Source organism: Stenella coeruleoalba, assembly GCF_951394435.1.
Source record: "Stenella coeruleoalba genome assembly, chromosome: 9".
NCBI lineage: Eukaryota > Metazoa > Chordata > Mammalia > Artiodactyla > Delphinidae > Stenella > Stenella coeruleoalba.
The window spans coordinates 43,870,788-43,885,548 of record NC_137155.1 but is presented as its reverse complement, the minus strand read 5'-3'; the positions used below and the strand labels follow the sequence as shown (position 1 = coordinate 43,885,548).

Sequence of the window (14,761 nt, the reverse complement as noted above, 5' to 3'; positions counted from 1 at the left end):
GGGTAGAATAGTTTGCTCGTGGGAGTTGTTTTTAAAGCATGCCATTTGTAAAGCAAAAAAAAATATTTTGGTACACTGTTCCTTTTTTGTATGTTAGAACCTTTTGTAAAAATCACAGAATTTCAGAGTTAGGAATGGAAATTCCTTTAGTTATATAGAAACTTAGAGAGGCAGCTGTGTTGAAGGTTATACAACTATATACAGCTAGTGACAGAACTAAAACCCCAGAAAGTTGTCTCCATTCCCTGTTCCTCTTTGCACTCTATCAGATTGCATATTCACCTGAGGAGAAAACCCCAGATTTAAGAAATCTATTTACGGCTCCAAATTTCTTTCTTTCAAGCTTTGTCTTTCCAGACCACCAAACATTAAATGTAATATATATACATACACACACACACATGTATATATATATTCTCAACAAACAGTTTTTATTGAAAAGTCAAGGCAGTATAATAGCACTGAATACTATCTTTCTGGGATAGCAATATATTGTGTTTGTTTGTTTAAACATTTGTCACCCTCCTCCCTGCCCCCAATAAAAGAATGTTTAAGTGGGTAAAACTCTGTAAAAATATAAGCCTCGGAAATTAGAAAAATTTCAAGGAGAAAAACTATTTAATATTTAATTCATTGTAGATTGTTTATAGGAAGACAGTTAGTTTTGCTGATTATCCAACTCACATCTAGCTTTCAATTCTGGGAAGGTCCCTTGAAACCATCAGTAATGTTATGAGAGAAATCATGTGGTAGGTCTGATGATGTAATAAGAAATAGAACACAGGAGACTGTAAGAGTGGCCAAGATGACTTTTCTTACATGACAATAGGGTGGATTCTTAACTACTGACCTGGTCACACCCCTGCTGATGGCAGAAAAGGCTTGTTAAAGGCATCAAGCCCATGGCTTTAGGCCCATCCTGCGTGCAGCAGGGCTGTGTCCTCTCCATGGAGGCACTACACAACCATAGCTACTTTTTCATGTATCCTTGGCATGGCTGGTCGTTGCTTGGATAATAAAGCAAAGTCAACCTGTATTTTTGGTATTATACCGAGTTCAAGACCTCATTCCCACCAGTTTTTGATTGAAGACCAGTCGTTTTGGTTTAGCCTAGCTCAAATAGCAGCGAAGTCGGACTCTAGTCAGGTTAATGATGTTTTGCATCTACCGAAGAGAAAAAATAATATTCCTTCTCCTCCCTCCTATTTGTTTAAGCAATATAGGATAAATGTTGAGTCTAAGAAAATCCTCAAGTCTGAAAAAAACCAACGTAACTCTAAGACTTAATTCCTTCCCAGAGACTATGCATAATCTCTATGGACATGTGTAACAGTAGTGATGGAGAAACTATGAGGTTTTCTAGGTTTCCCAATAATGTGGCCTTGTTATTTTGCAGGCAATGATTTCCCAGCCAGAGATATAGCCATATTCAAATATAAGCACACATCTGCATGCCCAACACTTGCACAGATGCTCTTTGAGTCATTCACCAAGTACACTCTAAGTGTGCCTCAAGGGTCTACTTTCTAAGCGTGTATTATACTTCATTAATGATGATTAAAAAAACCCTCCCTGTTACTCAGATTCTGAATGTTGGACCATGTACTGTATCCTAAACTGAAGCAACTTATCAAAATTGTGACACCTGAAATTTATGGTACTAATGCCATCTTTCAAAATACATACGAAAATACTACATCTCAATAGGTGATGTGCTTAGTATTTTAGCATGGGGGATTGGTTTGCATTAAGTCAGAATTTGTTTAAATAGGACTATTGTATTTATAAAGGTATGTTACTGACTTTACAACTTGGCATCTTAAAAAGATAATGACATATTTTGGTGGATATGAATTTCCAAAATCCTTTGCCAGGTAGGAAAGGGAGAAACTGCATATAGGTTTTATGGCTTTTCATGAATAGGCCACTTCTTTTTGGTCAAAAATACGAAGAAAACATGTTAGATAGAGATGCTTTTAGATTCCTCGTGCTTCCAGCAGCGAAAATACAAATAGTGCTCAAAAAATTCTTTTATATAGACATTTTAAAGGCAAAATTCTGAACATTACCTTTTTCATTGTGGGCCAAGGGAAAGTATATTGTGTTATAAGCCTGTTTTTTCCCTGCATACATGTTATTCACAGTGTTTAGTAAAACTAACGTTTCTGCTAAGAACTTTTGTAATGAAGATTATTCTACATATTAAAATTTTCAATTAAATTGGTTGAACAGTGAGAAAATATAGAGAATGCTGTATTTAATCTCTTAAAATTTTGCATGGCTATACATATTACCCCATTTATTTACCTTTTTGAAATATATAATGATGTATTTATTTTCAGGATTACAGCTCTACTTTACTCAAAATGCAGTTGTCTGGACCAAAATATCTGCTTTTTATGTTCTGTGGTATGGCAGATTACTATTGCATTGAAGCTTTTATTCATAAGATATGTACTACACAAGGATGTTAGAAACAGCTTTGCAATAAAGGAAGCTCTGTGGTGGAAGCCAAGGGGCAGTAGTGGATAAACTGTGCAAAAGGCTGCTTGTTTGGAAATCAAATTTAATTTAAAAGAGCTTTCAATCACTAGTTAATATAACTGCTTTAAATTTACAGACAGTGGGAGTAGCTCACCGTTACCCAAGTATGCTTCATCTCCCAAACCAAACAACAGCTACATGTTCAAACGGGAGCCCCCAGAGGGATGTGAGCGAGTGAAGGTCTTTGAGGAAATGGCGTAAGTAATGTCTTTTCTGTCAGCTGGGATCTGCAAAGCTGTAAAGCTTTTTACTGAGACCAGTTGATTACAGATTAATCAACTACTCCATCCAGCTGATAATGTGTTCCAAAAGCAAATCATGAAAAGAGAGTTGAATAGGCAAAAGAGATCTTATTGAAGGAGAATTAGAGTCTGTGTGCTGGAAATATGCTAATACAAAGAAACTTGGAAATTCATCCTTACTACCTAAAAGATTTATTTTTAATCATTAAGAATTTTCCTTTCAAAAGTTCTATTAATTTAGATGGCTAAAAAGAAAAAGACATTTAGCAGCAAAGTGAATATCCATGTGTGGCTAGCCTTAACGATAGTGATACCACAAGCCAGAGGGAACTCACTAACTCGTCTCCTTCCCTGTAGACACATCTAGCATGTGTATTCATTGAATTTAGACTTTCTGTTCACAGATTTTTTTTTTCTTTTTGAAAGTTCGGTACGTATAAAATAGAAATTAAAGGGAAAAGAGGTTCATGCTGTAAATACCTGGCAGAATAACTCAAAAAAAGAGCGTGTGGCTCTTGGACTCACTCATCCCTTTGTCCCAGTGCAGGTGCCCTAGTGGAGGCTGCTGTACTCTTGTAACGTAGAAGGGGACAGAGACGGGTCTTGCAGGAGTTGATGGCTTAGTTCCCAGGGAAGGGGAGGAGAGGAAGGGCTTGTGGACGCTGTTCTGTTGGGCTGACTCATCAAGAAACTACTGAAACTACTTTTCCTGATCTGTGTTAGTAGAAGTATGTATAGAGATACAGAAAAAGGAGGAAATGCTTAAAACCAAATATATGATTGGGTAATCCCTCTCCCAATGTACTTAACAGAAAAGGTCATTTTAACATCGCATAATCCATGTTTCTAAATGAATGAAAGCAAACTAATCTCTGAAAAATTCTGTTTGCCCAGAGTCCTTTTGAAAATCCTTCTGTTTTAAATGTCACCTCAGTGCTGTGTACATCAGTAGTATGCCAGCTGACTTGTGCTATGGAAGATGTTTACCCCTCTGTGTACACTTAATTCATTCCCTGCCATCCACATTTTAGCTGTTTTAGAGAACTCCAATTAATTCAGAAAGTGCCTAACTTTTTAGTGATTGTAAACCTAATTTTGTTTTATGGTTTTAGGTCTCGCCAGCCTATCGCAGCCCCTCTCTTTTCATGTCCTGACAAAAACAAGGTTAATTTCATCCCAACCGGATCAGCTTTCTGTCCTGTAAAACTTCTAGGCCCTCTCCTACCTGCCTCTGACCTGATGCTCAAGAACTCTCCTAACTCTGGCCAGAGCTCAGCTCTGGCCACCCTGACCGTGGAGCAGCTTTCCTCCCGGGTTTCCTTTACGTCTCTTTCTGATGACACCAGCGTGACGGGCTCCACAGAGGCCTCTGTCCAACAGCCATCCCAGCAGCCGCAGCTCCTGCAGGAACTGCAGGGTGAGGAGCACATCTCCGCTCAGAACTACGTGATCATCTAAAGCAGAGGGGGAGCTGGCCTCTACCCTGTGTTCCCTGGATTAGGAACTAGATCTCAGACATCTATCTGCATGGAGTGACAAACTTCCTGACACCACCACAAACAGAATACTTATCAGCATCATAAAGTATCTCTTAACACTGATCTTGGCAGGGACGGAACTCCTATTCAGCAGTTTTTGTGGAAAGCAGTAATGCTTGCAAAAATGTGTGTATCATTCAGCATTTTAAGTGGAGACTATGCATTTCATAGTATGTTTGACAGATTAGTACTGTGTCCTGTGTTTTGTTCCAAACTCTTCAGTATAAATAAGCTCTATATCAGAAAGTTGCCTGTCTAAATAGAAAATGTCTTGCTGTGTTTTGTCCTATGGAAAAATACTGTACTTCAGAATTATGTTTACAATTGATCCAGGTGTTTGTTTCTAACTTCTGTAATACATACAATGCAAAAAAATAAATAAATAAATGGCCACAACAGTTGCACAGTGCCCACCCTATGGCCTAGCTTCAGGTACTTCAGTTGAAGTCTAAACTCAGGTAACTTGGAATGTATATCATATTGGGATATTAACTATTTCACAGCTAAAAAGCTAAAGAGGGAACATCACTCTTTTGCCTTTTCTTATTTTATGCATTTCCCTTTCCTCATTACATTCCACGTTCTTAGAATAAGAAGTGCATTCAACCCTAGGAGAACAGAAATCCTGGACATGGGTGAACATGAGGAGAACCAGCAAATCTGTGGTGTCTGACATCACTTTTGTCATGTGGTTACACGTAAAACAACTGTTGCATTCACTGTTTCAACATGTGTAAATGTGGCTTTTTTTTTTTTTTACAAGTTCAGGTGTTGCTCAGTTAATGACTGATACAATGTTGCAAATAAAATGTCCAGTACTAGGCTGTACAAAAACATTCCACCTTGTGTGTGTGGAATTTAAAGACAAGAATGTCTAGGTCTAATTTCAGGACCAGTGCAGTTTCACAGGAGGATGGCTGAGGTTTTTTGTTTATATTGGCCATCAGGGTCATGAAATGCTACTGTTCTATCAAAAGGCATATTAATGTTTAGTTTCTCTTTTGGAAATTGTTTAATTTGCAGGTTAAGAAATGACACACTTTTGCTTATTGTTTTCCTCAAGCAGTTCAGGTGCATGAGTTGCATTCACACAGAGAGAGCATATGTGAGTCTCAGAATTCAACATAAGTAAGCAGGTTATGTGGTGACTTACAAATGCAGTAGTTTGAAGCTGTCTCTACTCAAGCCTCTCATAATAATACCATTAACAGTTCTGTTCACATTTTGGATGCACGAAGTAGAGCATAAACCCCAGTAAAGAGCCCTGAACTTGCAGACTCAACCTAACTTCTCTAAGTGTGAAGAGAGCCCTAGATATTCCTGATTGGTCAGTGGAAGAGCCCAACTTCAGACATTGTTTTCTGCAGCACAAAGAGAGTATTCAAAAGCAAAGGGAAGTTTCTTTATTTTTATTCCATTGCTTTCAGTTCAATAAAACTGTTTCATCTGCATCTGAAGTGTATGGCACAGTTTTCTTAAGAATTAGGGGAACAAGGTGCTTACAGTTACAGGAACGTTTCAGTTCCTTTCAGTCATTCCTGGGTTTTTCTTTGTTTTATTTTCTAAGGAGGTTGAAGAAGGAAGAGTTGATAAAGAAGAAAGCAACACCATTGATTTTCTTTTTTTTAAAACAAATGATATATATATGTGTGTATATGTTTGTGTGTGTATGTGTTCTGTGTATTATTTTGTCATGATCCCAATTATCTTCTTTCCACCAAAGTTTGCAGTAATATTCTCTCCTGAAGGTGCATTCTGGCTCCTTTAAATTAGTCAGTGTTATATTGTAGGAGACTGTCATGGGAAAGGACTCAGTTTACTTTCGCCATTTTCACAGGGGAACGTTTTAAAACAATCTATTCAGCAGAAGAAACCTTTAACCCTAATAATCTCAGGCCTTGATGAAAATACTATATTTTGTAGATTATGGTTAAAGGGAGAAAATATTAGTTCTGTAAGATAAATATGAGCTCCATTAACTTCTGATATCTGGTTTAGCATTACATAATGTGTTGATCTTATGCTCTGCTTTTGTCCAAATAAGATGCAATAGTATCAATATTAGTTTCTGAACGATGGACTGAATATGCTTTTTTTGGTAATGAAATCTGATGTACGATATTTATAGTGACATGTGCTTTTATTTTCTCATGAGAAAACTAAATATTAATTGTGTTGTACATTTGTTCTTAGCATATATTAAAGTTTTGAACCAAATGTGTTAAAGCTTATGCTTTGCCATGTAAATTTCCCAGAAGTTGTTGAGCTCAAATGTATCCTACATCCAGCTGTAGAAATTTGTCAGAAATTGTTTAAATTTTGTATATAGTTGTACTGTTTAATTCTAGCCACTGCGCTGAACAGTATTCGAGTTACCATACAATATGGCTTTACACAAGGAAATGTGTGGCTTTTGTTTTGTATTTTTTCAGTATAGAAGTTCCTGTGTCTTCTTATTTAAATAAAGTTATTAGTAAAACTGGAATAGTTCGCGTACGTTTTTGGAAAGACTGAGCTTTTTAGCATCTTACCTGACAGGGATGAATTCAGCTCAGGGAGGTGGCAGTATTCAGTACTCACTCAATTCCTGACCTGCATCTCTGGGTTGTAGGTAGTCTGACTGGATCAGATTTCCACAGCCTGGTTTCCTCTTGACATTTAATGTACACACTTTCCATCACAAGGTAAGAAGCTAGATGTCTGAAGTTCCAAGTCTTTGTACTGCTCCCAGCTATGAGCACCTTAAAAAGAGAAAACATTGTCCCCATGTTGTTATTTTATGACTAGGAATTATTTATGAAAATAAGTTGTTGAAGTTCAGTGAAATCACCACAAGGGAAGTTGCAGCAAAATTAAAAAATTTTTCACTCTTTTTATATATGTTTTCAGGATAATAGGGAGAAAAGCTTTATGGAACAAAGGAGTGTTGATGTTCTTCCCAGTTACCCAAATAGGGTCATCATAGGCCACGTGCTGGCTTGAAAGCAGCAACAAACCACTTTGAGAAATAATTTACCAGCAGAGTATTCTTCATTTCTGAAGCACATCTCACTAAAGAGATTGATAAGATTTGACTTTTAAAGTGAACTTAAAAATAACGACTTAGTAGCTGTGTTTCAGGCCTTAAAAAAATAAATATAACTTTTTAATAGTGAGCTTGATCTTCTTCAGGACAATATATGATTTAGGCAGGAAATTATCTACCTTATACAAGTTAAAAACTCCATTGCAAATGAACATGAAGGAAAACTGGAATCCTCAGCCCCATCTCTGCTTGACTTGATCAGATAATAAGCTTAATATTAAATGGCCCTGAGAAACAAGTCAGTATTTGCAAAATCAAACCTAAGGAACAAGGAAGGGGAAATCAGTTGTAAGAATTTACATGTTTAACCCTATGTTAGCTAGAAATAATCACTTAAAGTTTATTCACGAATATCACAAAATAAATATTCACCCCCACCCCACAGTGTGAGGTGAGGTCCCTTCTAGCTCTCAAGTTCAGTTATCCCCGACATATTCCCTCCTGCTCTCTATGAGCAGCTTCCATCTTCTACCCCATCTTTGGTACTCGCAAGTCTTTCTTCCCCTGTAAAATCACTCCTTTGGGGACCTCAGGGCTCCGTAGAGCTGCAGGAGCTTCGTGAAGATAGATCCTGTAATTCACACCTTGAGTCAAAAGCTAAATGCCATAGTCTAGTGCCATGGTTCCAGTTGTCTGAAAAGCATCTCCTCTCAGACTTCTTGCCTCATTTCAACTGCAGTGATTAAATGCAACGGAGACACTCTCTTGTCCCCGTCACACCAAATCAGCTCTTCTCCTTTACACTCCTATCCCTCCTATTTCCCAAAAGACAAGGACTGGAATTCTATGTCCTGAAGTTTTCTCCACCTAAATCAGAGTTGCCTTTCTGTCTTCCTATTATCTCACCACTAAATATCAAGCTGCAGAGACATGATGGTGGCAGATTAGACAGCCGTGCCATGTGGATGAAATTTCTTTTGAAATAGGATTCTAATGGCAAGGAAACAAAATAAGTTTGCTGGACTTCCAATAACCTCTATAGCTGTAGACCAGGGATCAACCAACTACAGCCCATGGGCCAAATCCACCCCAATGCCTATTATTATAAATGTTACTGGAACAAAGCCATGCTCATTTGCTTATGTACTGCCTATGGCTATTTTGCTGTACAATGGCAGAATTAAGTAGTTACCACAGAGACAGTCTGGCCCACAATGCCTACAGTATTTACCATCTGGTCCTTTACCGAAAACATTTACTGACCTCTGACATAGACTAAAGACTAAACTAGATTAGGTAACTTGTGTCATAAACATAAAGACTAAACTAGATTAGGTAACTTGTGTCATAAATGTGGTGGTTTTAAAAATATGGCCACGTGGGCTTCCCTGGTGGCGCAGTGGTTGAGAGTCCACCTGCCGATGCAAGGGACGCAGGTTTGTGCCCCGGTCCAGGAAGATCCCACATGCCGCGGAGCGGCTAGGCCCGTGAGCCATGGCCGCTGAGCCTGCGCTCCACAACGGGAGAGGCCACAACAGTGAGAGGCCCGCGTACTGCAAAAAATATATATATATATATATATGGCCACAGTCTCTTCAGCAAGTGGTATTGGTAAAGCTAGACAGCCACATGTAAATAAATGAAGTTAGAATATTCCCTCATACCATACACAAAAGTAAACTCAAACTGGCTTAAAAACTTAAAATATAAGACATGACATCATAAACTCCTAGAAGAGAAGGTAAGCAAAACATTCTCTGACATAAGTCATAGCAACGTTTTCTTAGGTCAGTCTCCCAAGGAAATAGAAATAAAAGCAAAAATAAACAAATGGGACTTAAAACTTATAAGCTTTTGCACAGAATAAACAAAACAAAGTGGAAAAGACAGCCTACGGAATGGGAGAAAACATTTGCAAACGATGAGACCAACAAACAAGGGCTTAATTTCCAAAATATACAAATGCTCATACAGCTCAAGAACAGAAAAACAAGCAACCCAATCAAAAAATGGGCAGAAGACCTAGACACTTCTCCAAAGAAGACAAACAGATGGCCAATGGGCATATGAAAAGATACTCGACATCGCTAATTATTAGAGAAATGCAAATCAAAACTACAATGAGGTATCACCTCACACCAGTCAGAATGGCCATCATCAAAAAGTCTACAAATAATAAATGCTGGAGAGGGTGTGGAGAAAAGGGAACCCTCCCACACTGTTGGTGGGAATGTAAATTGGTGCAGCCACTATGGAGAATAGTATGGAGGTTCCTTAAAAAACTAAAAATAGAGCTACCATATGATCCAGCAATCCCACTCCTGGGTATATATCCAGAAAAGACAAAAACTCTAATTTGAAAAGATACATGCATCCCAGTGTTCATAGCAGCACTATTTACAATAGCCAAGACATGAAAGCAACCTAAGTGTCCATCAACGGATGAATGGATAAAGATGTGGTGTGTGTATGTATATATCCATTGTATGTATATGTATCAGCCATTAAAAAGAATGAAATAATGCCATTTGCAGCAACATGGATGGACCTAGAGATTATCATACTAAATGAGGTCAGAGAAAGACAAATATCATAGGATATCATACGTGGAATCTAAAAAAATGATACGAATGAACTTATTTACAAAACAGAAACAGACTCACAGACATAGAAAACAAACTTATGATTACCAAAGGGGAAAGAGGAAGGAGGGATAAATTGGGAGTTTGAGATTAATAGAAACACACATATAGAAAATAGATAAACAACAAGGTCTTACTGTATAGCACAGGGAACTATATTCAATATCTTGTAATAAACTATAACGGAAAAGAATCTGGTATACATATATATATATATCACTTTGCTGTACACCAGAAATTTATACACTGTAAATCAACTCTATATATATATATATATATATATATATATATATATATATCTCCACAAATATATCCACAAACTTTTTTTATATTCCTCCCTTCCAGAGGTAGAGATTTATTTTCCTCCCCTTAAGTGTGGGCTGGACTTGCTTTAGAATAGAATACAGAAGTCACTTTTGAGCTTAGGTTATAGAAAGACAGGTTGCTGTCTTGCATGTGCACTCTCCTGGACCACGTGCTATGGGGAAGCTATTTGAGAGGATACTCAGGAAGTCTATGGAGAGACCCACATGGCAAGCCGCAGAGTCCTCCAGCCACCAGCTAGCAGGGAACTGAGGCCTCCTGCCAGCAACCGTGTGAGTGAGCTTGGAAGCGGCTCCTCCAGTCAAGCCCTGAGATGCCTGCAGCCCCAGCCCACAGGTTGACTGCTGAATCTCACGAGAGGCCTCAAGCCAGACCAGCTAAATCACTCCTGGCTTCCTGACCCTCAGAAACTGTGAGAGAATGTTTTTGTTGCTTTAAGGTGCTAAGTTTGGGGATAATTTGTCACATAGGGCTAGAGAACTGATACAATACAGCAGCTGCCCTCCGTGCCTGTACCTACACACATATACCCATTACTGCCACCAATGTCACCTAGAGCAGGGGTCCCCAACCCCCGGGCCATGGACCGGTACCAGTCTGCGGCCTGTTAGGAGCACAGCAAGAGATGAGCGGTGGGTGAGTGAGCGGAGCTTCATCTGCTCCCCGTCACTTACATTACTGCCTGGATCACCGCCCCCTCATCGCTCGAATTACCACCTGGACCACTCCCCCACCATCCGCCCTGGCTTCTGTGGAAAAATTGTCTTCCATGAAACTGGTCCCTGGTGCCAAAAAGGTTGGAGACCGCTGACCTACAGTCTTACTGTATCATTCTGTCCTCTGGGTCCAGAAAAGGAGGCTTGCCTTTTTGGAATGGACACTTCTTAAATGAAGCCCATTTGGACTAGGTCCAAGACAAAGCTTTCTCATATAAAATTTTGCTATTTGAACAACTCACATGATAGTAAGTCTACTAGATGTGCCTAAAAGTTGTCTAACACTATACCATCTTACCTAAGACAATCCAATGGAGGGAAAAATTAAACCCTTACAGGAAAGGATTCCCCATGGGAAACAATGCAAAAAGAGGGAGGACAGGTGATCAGTTTTAAAAGCTGGAAAAGAAGAAAAAGCAGAATCTCTAAAGAAAATGAGAAATATTTCCATCTCAAATATCTTTTTTTTCCTTTAGTGAACAGGAGGCTGGTGACCCATTGATTCTAACAGCCTATTCCATTCCAGAGGCATTTGCATCTCTCAGGAGAGGAAAATTTTTTCAAAGGTTCCAGATCAGTTGGGTGATGACCCCTCTCATTCAAAAAAGCCATTTTCTTAAAGATGACTAAGAATTTGAATAATTAGATCATTTTCCCTCCAAAAGATTTTCTGATAATAAGAAATGGGTCCCCTTTCACACTACAGATTCTACTCAAGTTTTGGCATCAGTTTTAAGCAGGACTTTGATGACATCCCTTGAGCCAGATCTGGGTGTGGGCCTGCAGGCAATGGATGTTATTTCAAACCACTGTCGGGAAGCAGACTGGATAAAAGGTGGTTGGAGGGCTCCACAAGGACCTGCCAGACGGAGAGAAGGGTTCATGTGGGAAAGGCAAACCATTTCTCAGGTTTTCTATTCCACTTTGTAAAGGAAAAGGGTTATACTCAAGGGATGGAAGTTAACAAAGGCCACTGCTCATGTGTTGCAATCAACGGCCTGCCATTTTTCATATGGACTGAAATCCAGGCAAACAGGGTAATCTTAACTCACTCTCCATTCACCTGCCCGTTTGATTACAGACAAACACCTGGTGTGGTCTCCCTTGCTTCCCTTCCCAATTGACCCCCCATGGAGCTATGTATGAAGAACCTATTTCGTTTTGAACCCCTGACCCTTTCTCCTGATCACTCTGCTAAATTCAGGTCCTGCAGAAAGACAATAAAGAGGTAGGAAGAGGAGGCCAAAGATGGTTACACCTGGGGAACAGGATCTGTGGGTGGGGCAAGGAGAGGGCTGAGGTGAGCTTTCACAATATTCATATGCCCTATTGAAATATTTGATTCTTTTCTTACAATGAGCATGTATTCCTTTAGTAGTGTTTTCTAAAAGAAGACAAGGAAGCAGCATGACCTTCATTTTTGCACAATTGTTGGCAGTCCTCTTCCCTCTGCCTGCAACTACCTTCTTACTATCCATTCATCATTCCTACAGCAGAAAGTGCATATGACTGGACTGCTTCACATACTCCTGATATAAAGACAAGGTGAAATTCAAGGGGAGTGATGAACATGAAAATAAATGTTTAGCCTCACTAATGATCAAAGCAATGCAAATTGAAACAATCTGTTTCCTTTAGCAAAGATTAATAAGAAGGATAATATTCAGTGCTTAAGGGGGCGGCGGGGATACGGTCACCCTCATATATGCCATTGGAAGAATAAATTGGTACAGCTTTCTGAATAAGAACATGGCAGCACTTACACAAACCAGTGTCACCCCGTAGTTTTGTAAAAACACATATATATGTGAGTTGAAAAAAGACATGAAGAAGGTACAAAAATTAATAGCGGTTACGTCTAGGTTGCAGATAATTTGTATTTAACATTTGCATTTCTGTTTTTCTGTTTTCTTTAGTAGCAACTATTAGCCTTATGACTTGAGAGAAAATACATGTTAATTTCTAAATATTAAGGGAGGGAAAAAAGTATGGAGGAAAGGAAGGAAATGCTAGCAAAAGATTTAGTTTTAACGGAAATGAGCTGCAGATCTCTTAAAATCAAGGTGGATTGAGAGAAGGTTTGGTACAGTGAATTTTGCCCCAGCAGGAGAATCCGAAAATGACATAGAGTTTCAGATGTTTTCCTCTTAGAAAAAAATGGCCTCAACAGCTTCATACTCGGGTAAAGAAGATTAAATGATTTAAGCCTGGGTATAAATTGGGAGTTTGGGATTAACATATACACACTACTGTATACAAAATAGAGAATCAACAAGGACCTACTGTATAGCACAGGGAACTACACTCAATATACTGTAATAACCTAAATGGGAAAAGAAACTGAAAAAGATTTTATATATATATATATATATATATATATATAACTGAATCACTTTGCTGTACACCTGAAACTAACACAACATTGTAAATCTATACTCCAAAATAAAATAAGAATTTTTTAATGATTTAAGCCTGGATTGGAGTTGGAGGTGCATTTGGGAAAGGCTGCAGCTTTAGTTCTGAGGACAGAGCATTCCCTGGAGTGTGGAGCACACTAATAGCCCTGCACTCAGCTGAGATGGATTTGTGAAGTGGGCACCCAGGGGCCCAGCAGTCTGTCCTGTTTACATTTCTTGAACTGCCTCATCTAGAAAACTGAAAAGGACCCCCTGCCCCAAACAAACTACAGAAACCTGAAAATGGCCAAGAGATTGTTCTTGAATGTGATTCCTGTTTCTTAGTACATTCTTTATTGAGGGCTGTTAGTCTAGTTTTACAGATTGCCTAAAGTGGATACATGTGAGATGGACTCTGACCAGGATTTGGATTAGAGGAGATCGGGAATCAAAGCACTAGACAAGCTGCAGTGAAGTCCTTGGCTTGAGAATCACCACTGTAGGAGGACTAGGTCCCTCCTATTTGTCTTTGAATCTGTAGCTGGCATAAGCCAATTGGGTGGAAAGCAACTTGGGACGTTTCCTTATTTCTCCTTTTTGGCAAGTTTCTGCCCCTTATTCACCAAACTGAGTCTCTGAACTTTGCCATCTGTGATTTTGGTCAGCTGGCAGGCCACACCTGGTAGAAAACCATGTCTCTGCCACATCCTGGGACCCAGAGGCAGTGTGGCATAAGGGCATATGGTCCAGGTTTGGCATCACACAAGAGTGAGTGATGACCCTGTGACCCTAAGAGTCTTGGTTTGTAAAATAGAGATAATAATGCTTAATCTGCTTGGGCTGCCATAACAAAAGACCACAGAATAGGTGGAGTAAACAACAGAAATTTACTTCTCACAGTTGTGGAGACTGGAAGTCCTGGATCAAGGTCCAGCAGGGTTCATTTTCTAGTAAAGACTCTTTCTGGCTTACAGATGGCTAGTTTGTCCTCACATGGCCTTTGCTCTGCACCAGTGTCTCTTCCTAGGGTGCTAATCCTATCAGGTCAGGGCCCTGCCCTTCCTCATGATCTCATTTACCTTAATTACCTCCCAAGGCTGAATTTCCAATATAGTCACATTGGGGGGTTTAGGCCTTCAAAACATGAATCTCAGGGCAAGCAAATACCTACTTCCATTAGGAAAATGCAAATTAGAACCATGAGATACCACTTTATACCTGCTAGGATGGCCATAACCAAAAAGACAAATAATTACAAGTCTTAGTGAGGATGTAGAGAAACTGGAACTCTGATACACTACTGGTGGGAATGTAAAATAACGTAGCCACTTTGG

General features: G+C 39.2%; 1 protein-coding gene across 1 annotated transcript in view; it reads left to right on the top strand.

Moving 5' to 3' along the window:
* The window catches only part of GLCCI1 (glucocorticoid induced 1), a 120,631-nt gene extending 113,596 nt beyond the window's left edge, over nucleotides 1–7,035 (top strand). Inside the window, exons 7-8 of the mRNA XM_079932447.1 lie at nucleotides 2,621–2,741; nucleotides 3,899–7,035. Coding sequence (XP_079788573.1) covers nucleotides 2,621–2,741; nucleotides 3,899–4,244 — 467 coding nt within the window. The 3' untranslated portion in view covers nucleotides 4,245–7,035. The remainder of the gene's footprint in view (nucleotides 1–2,620; nucleotides 2,742–3,898) is intronic.
* Nucleotides 7,036–14,761: the final 7,726 nt, after the last annotated feature.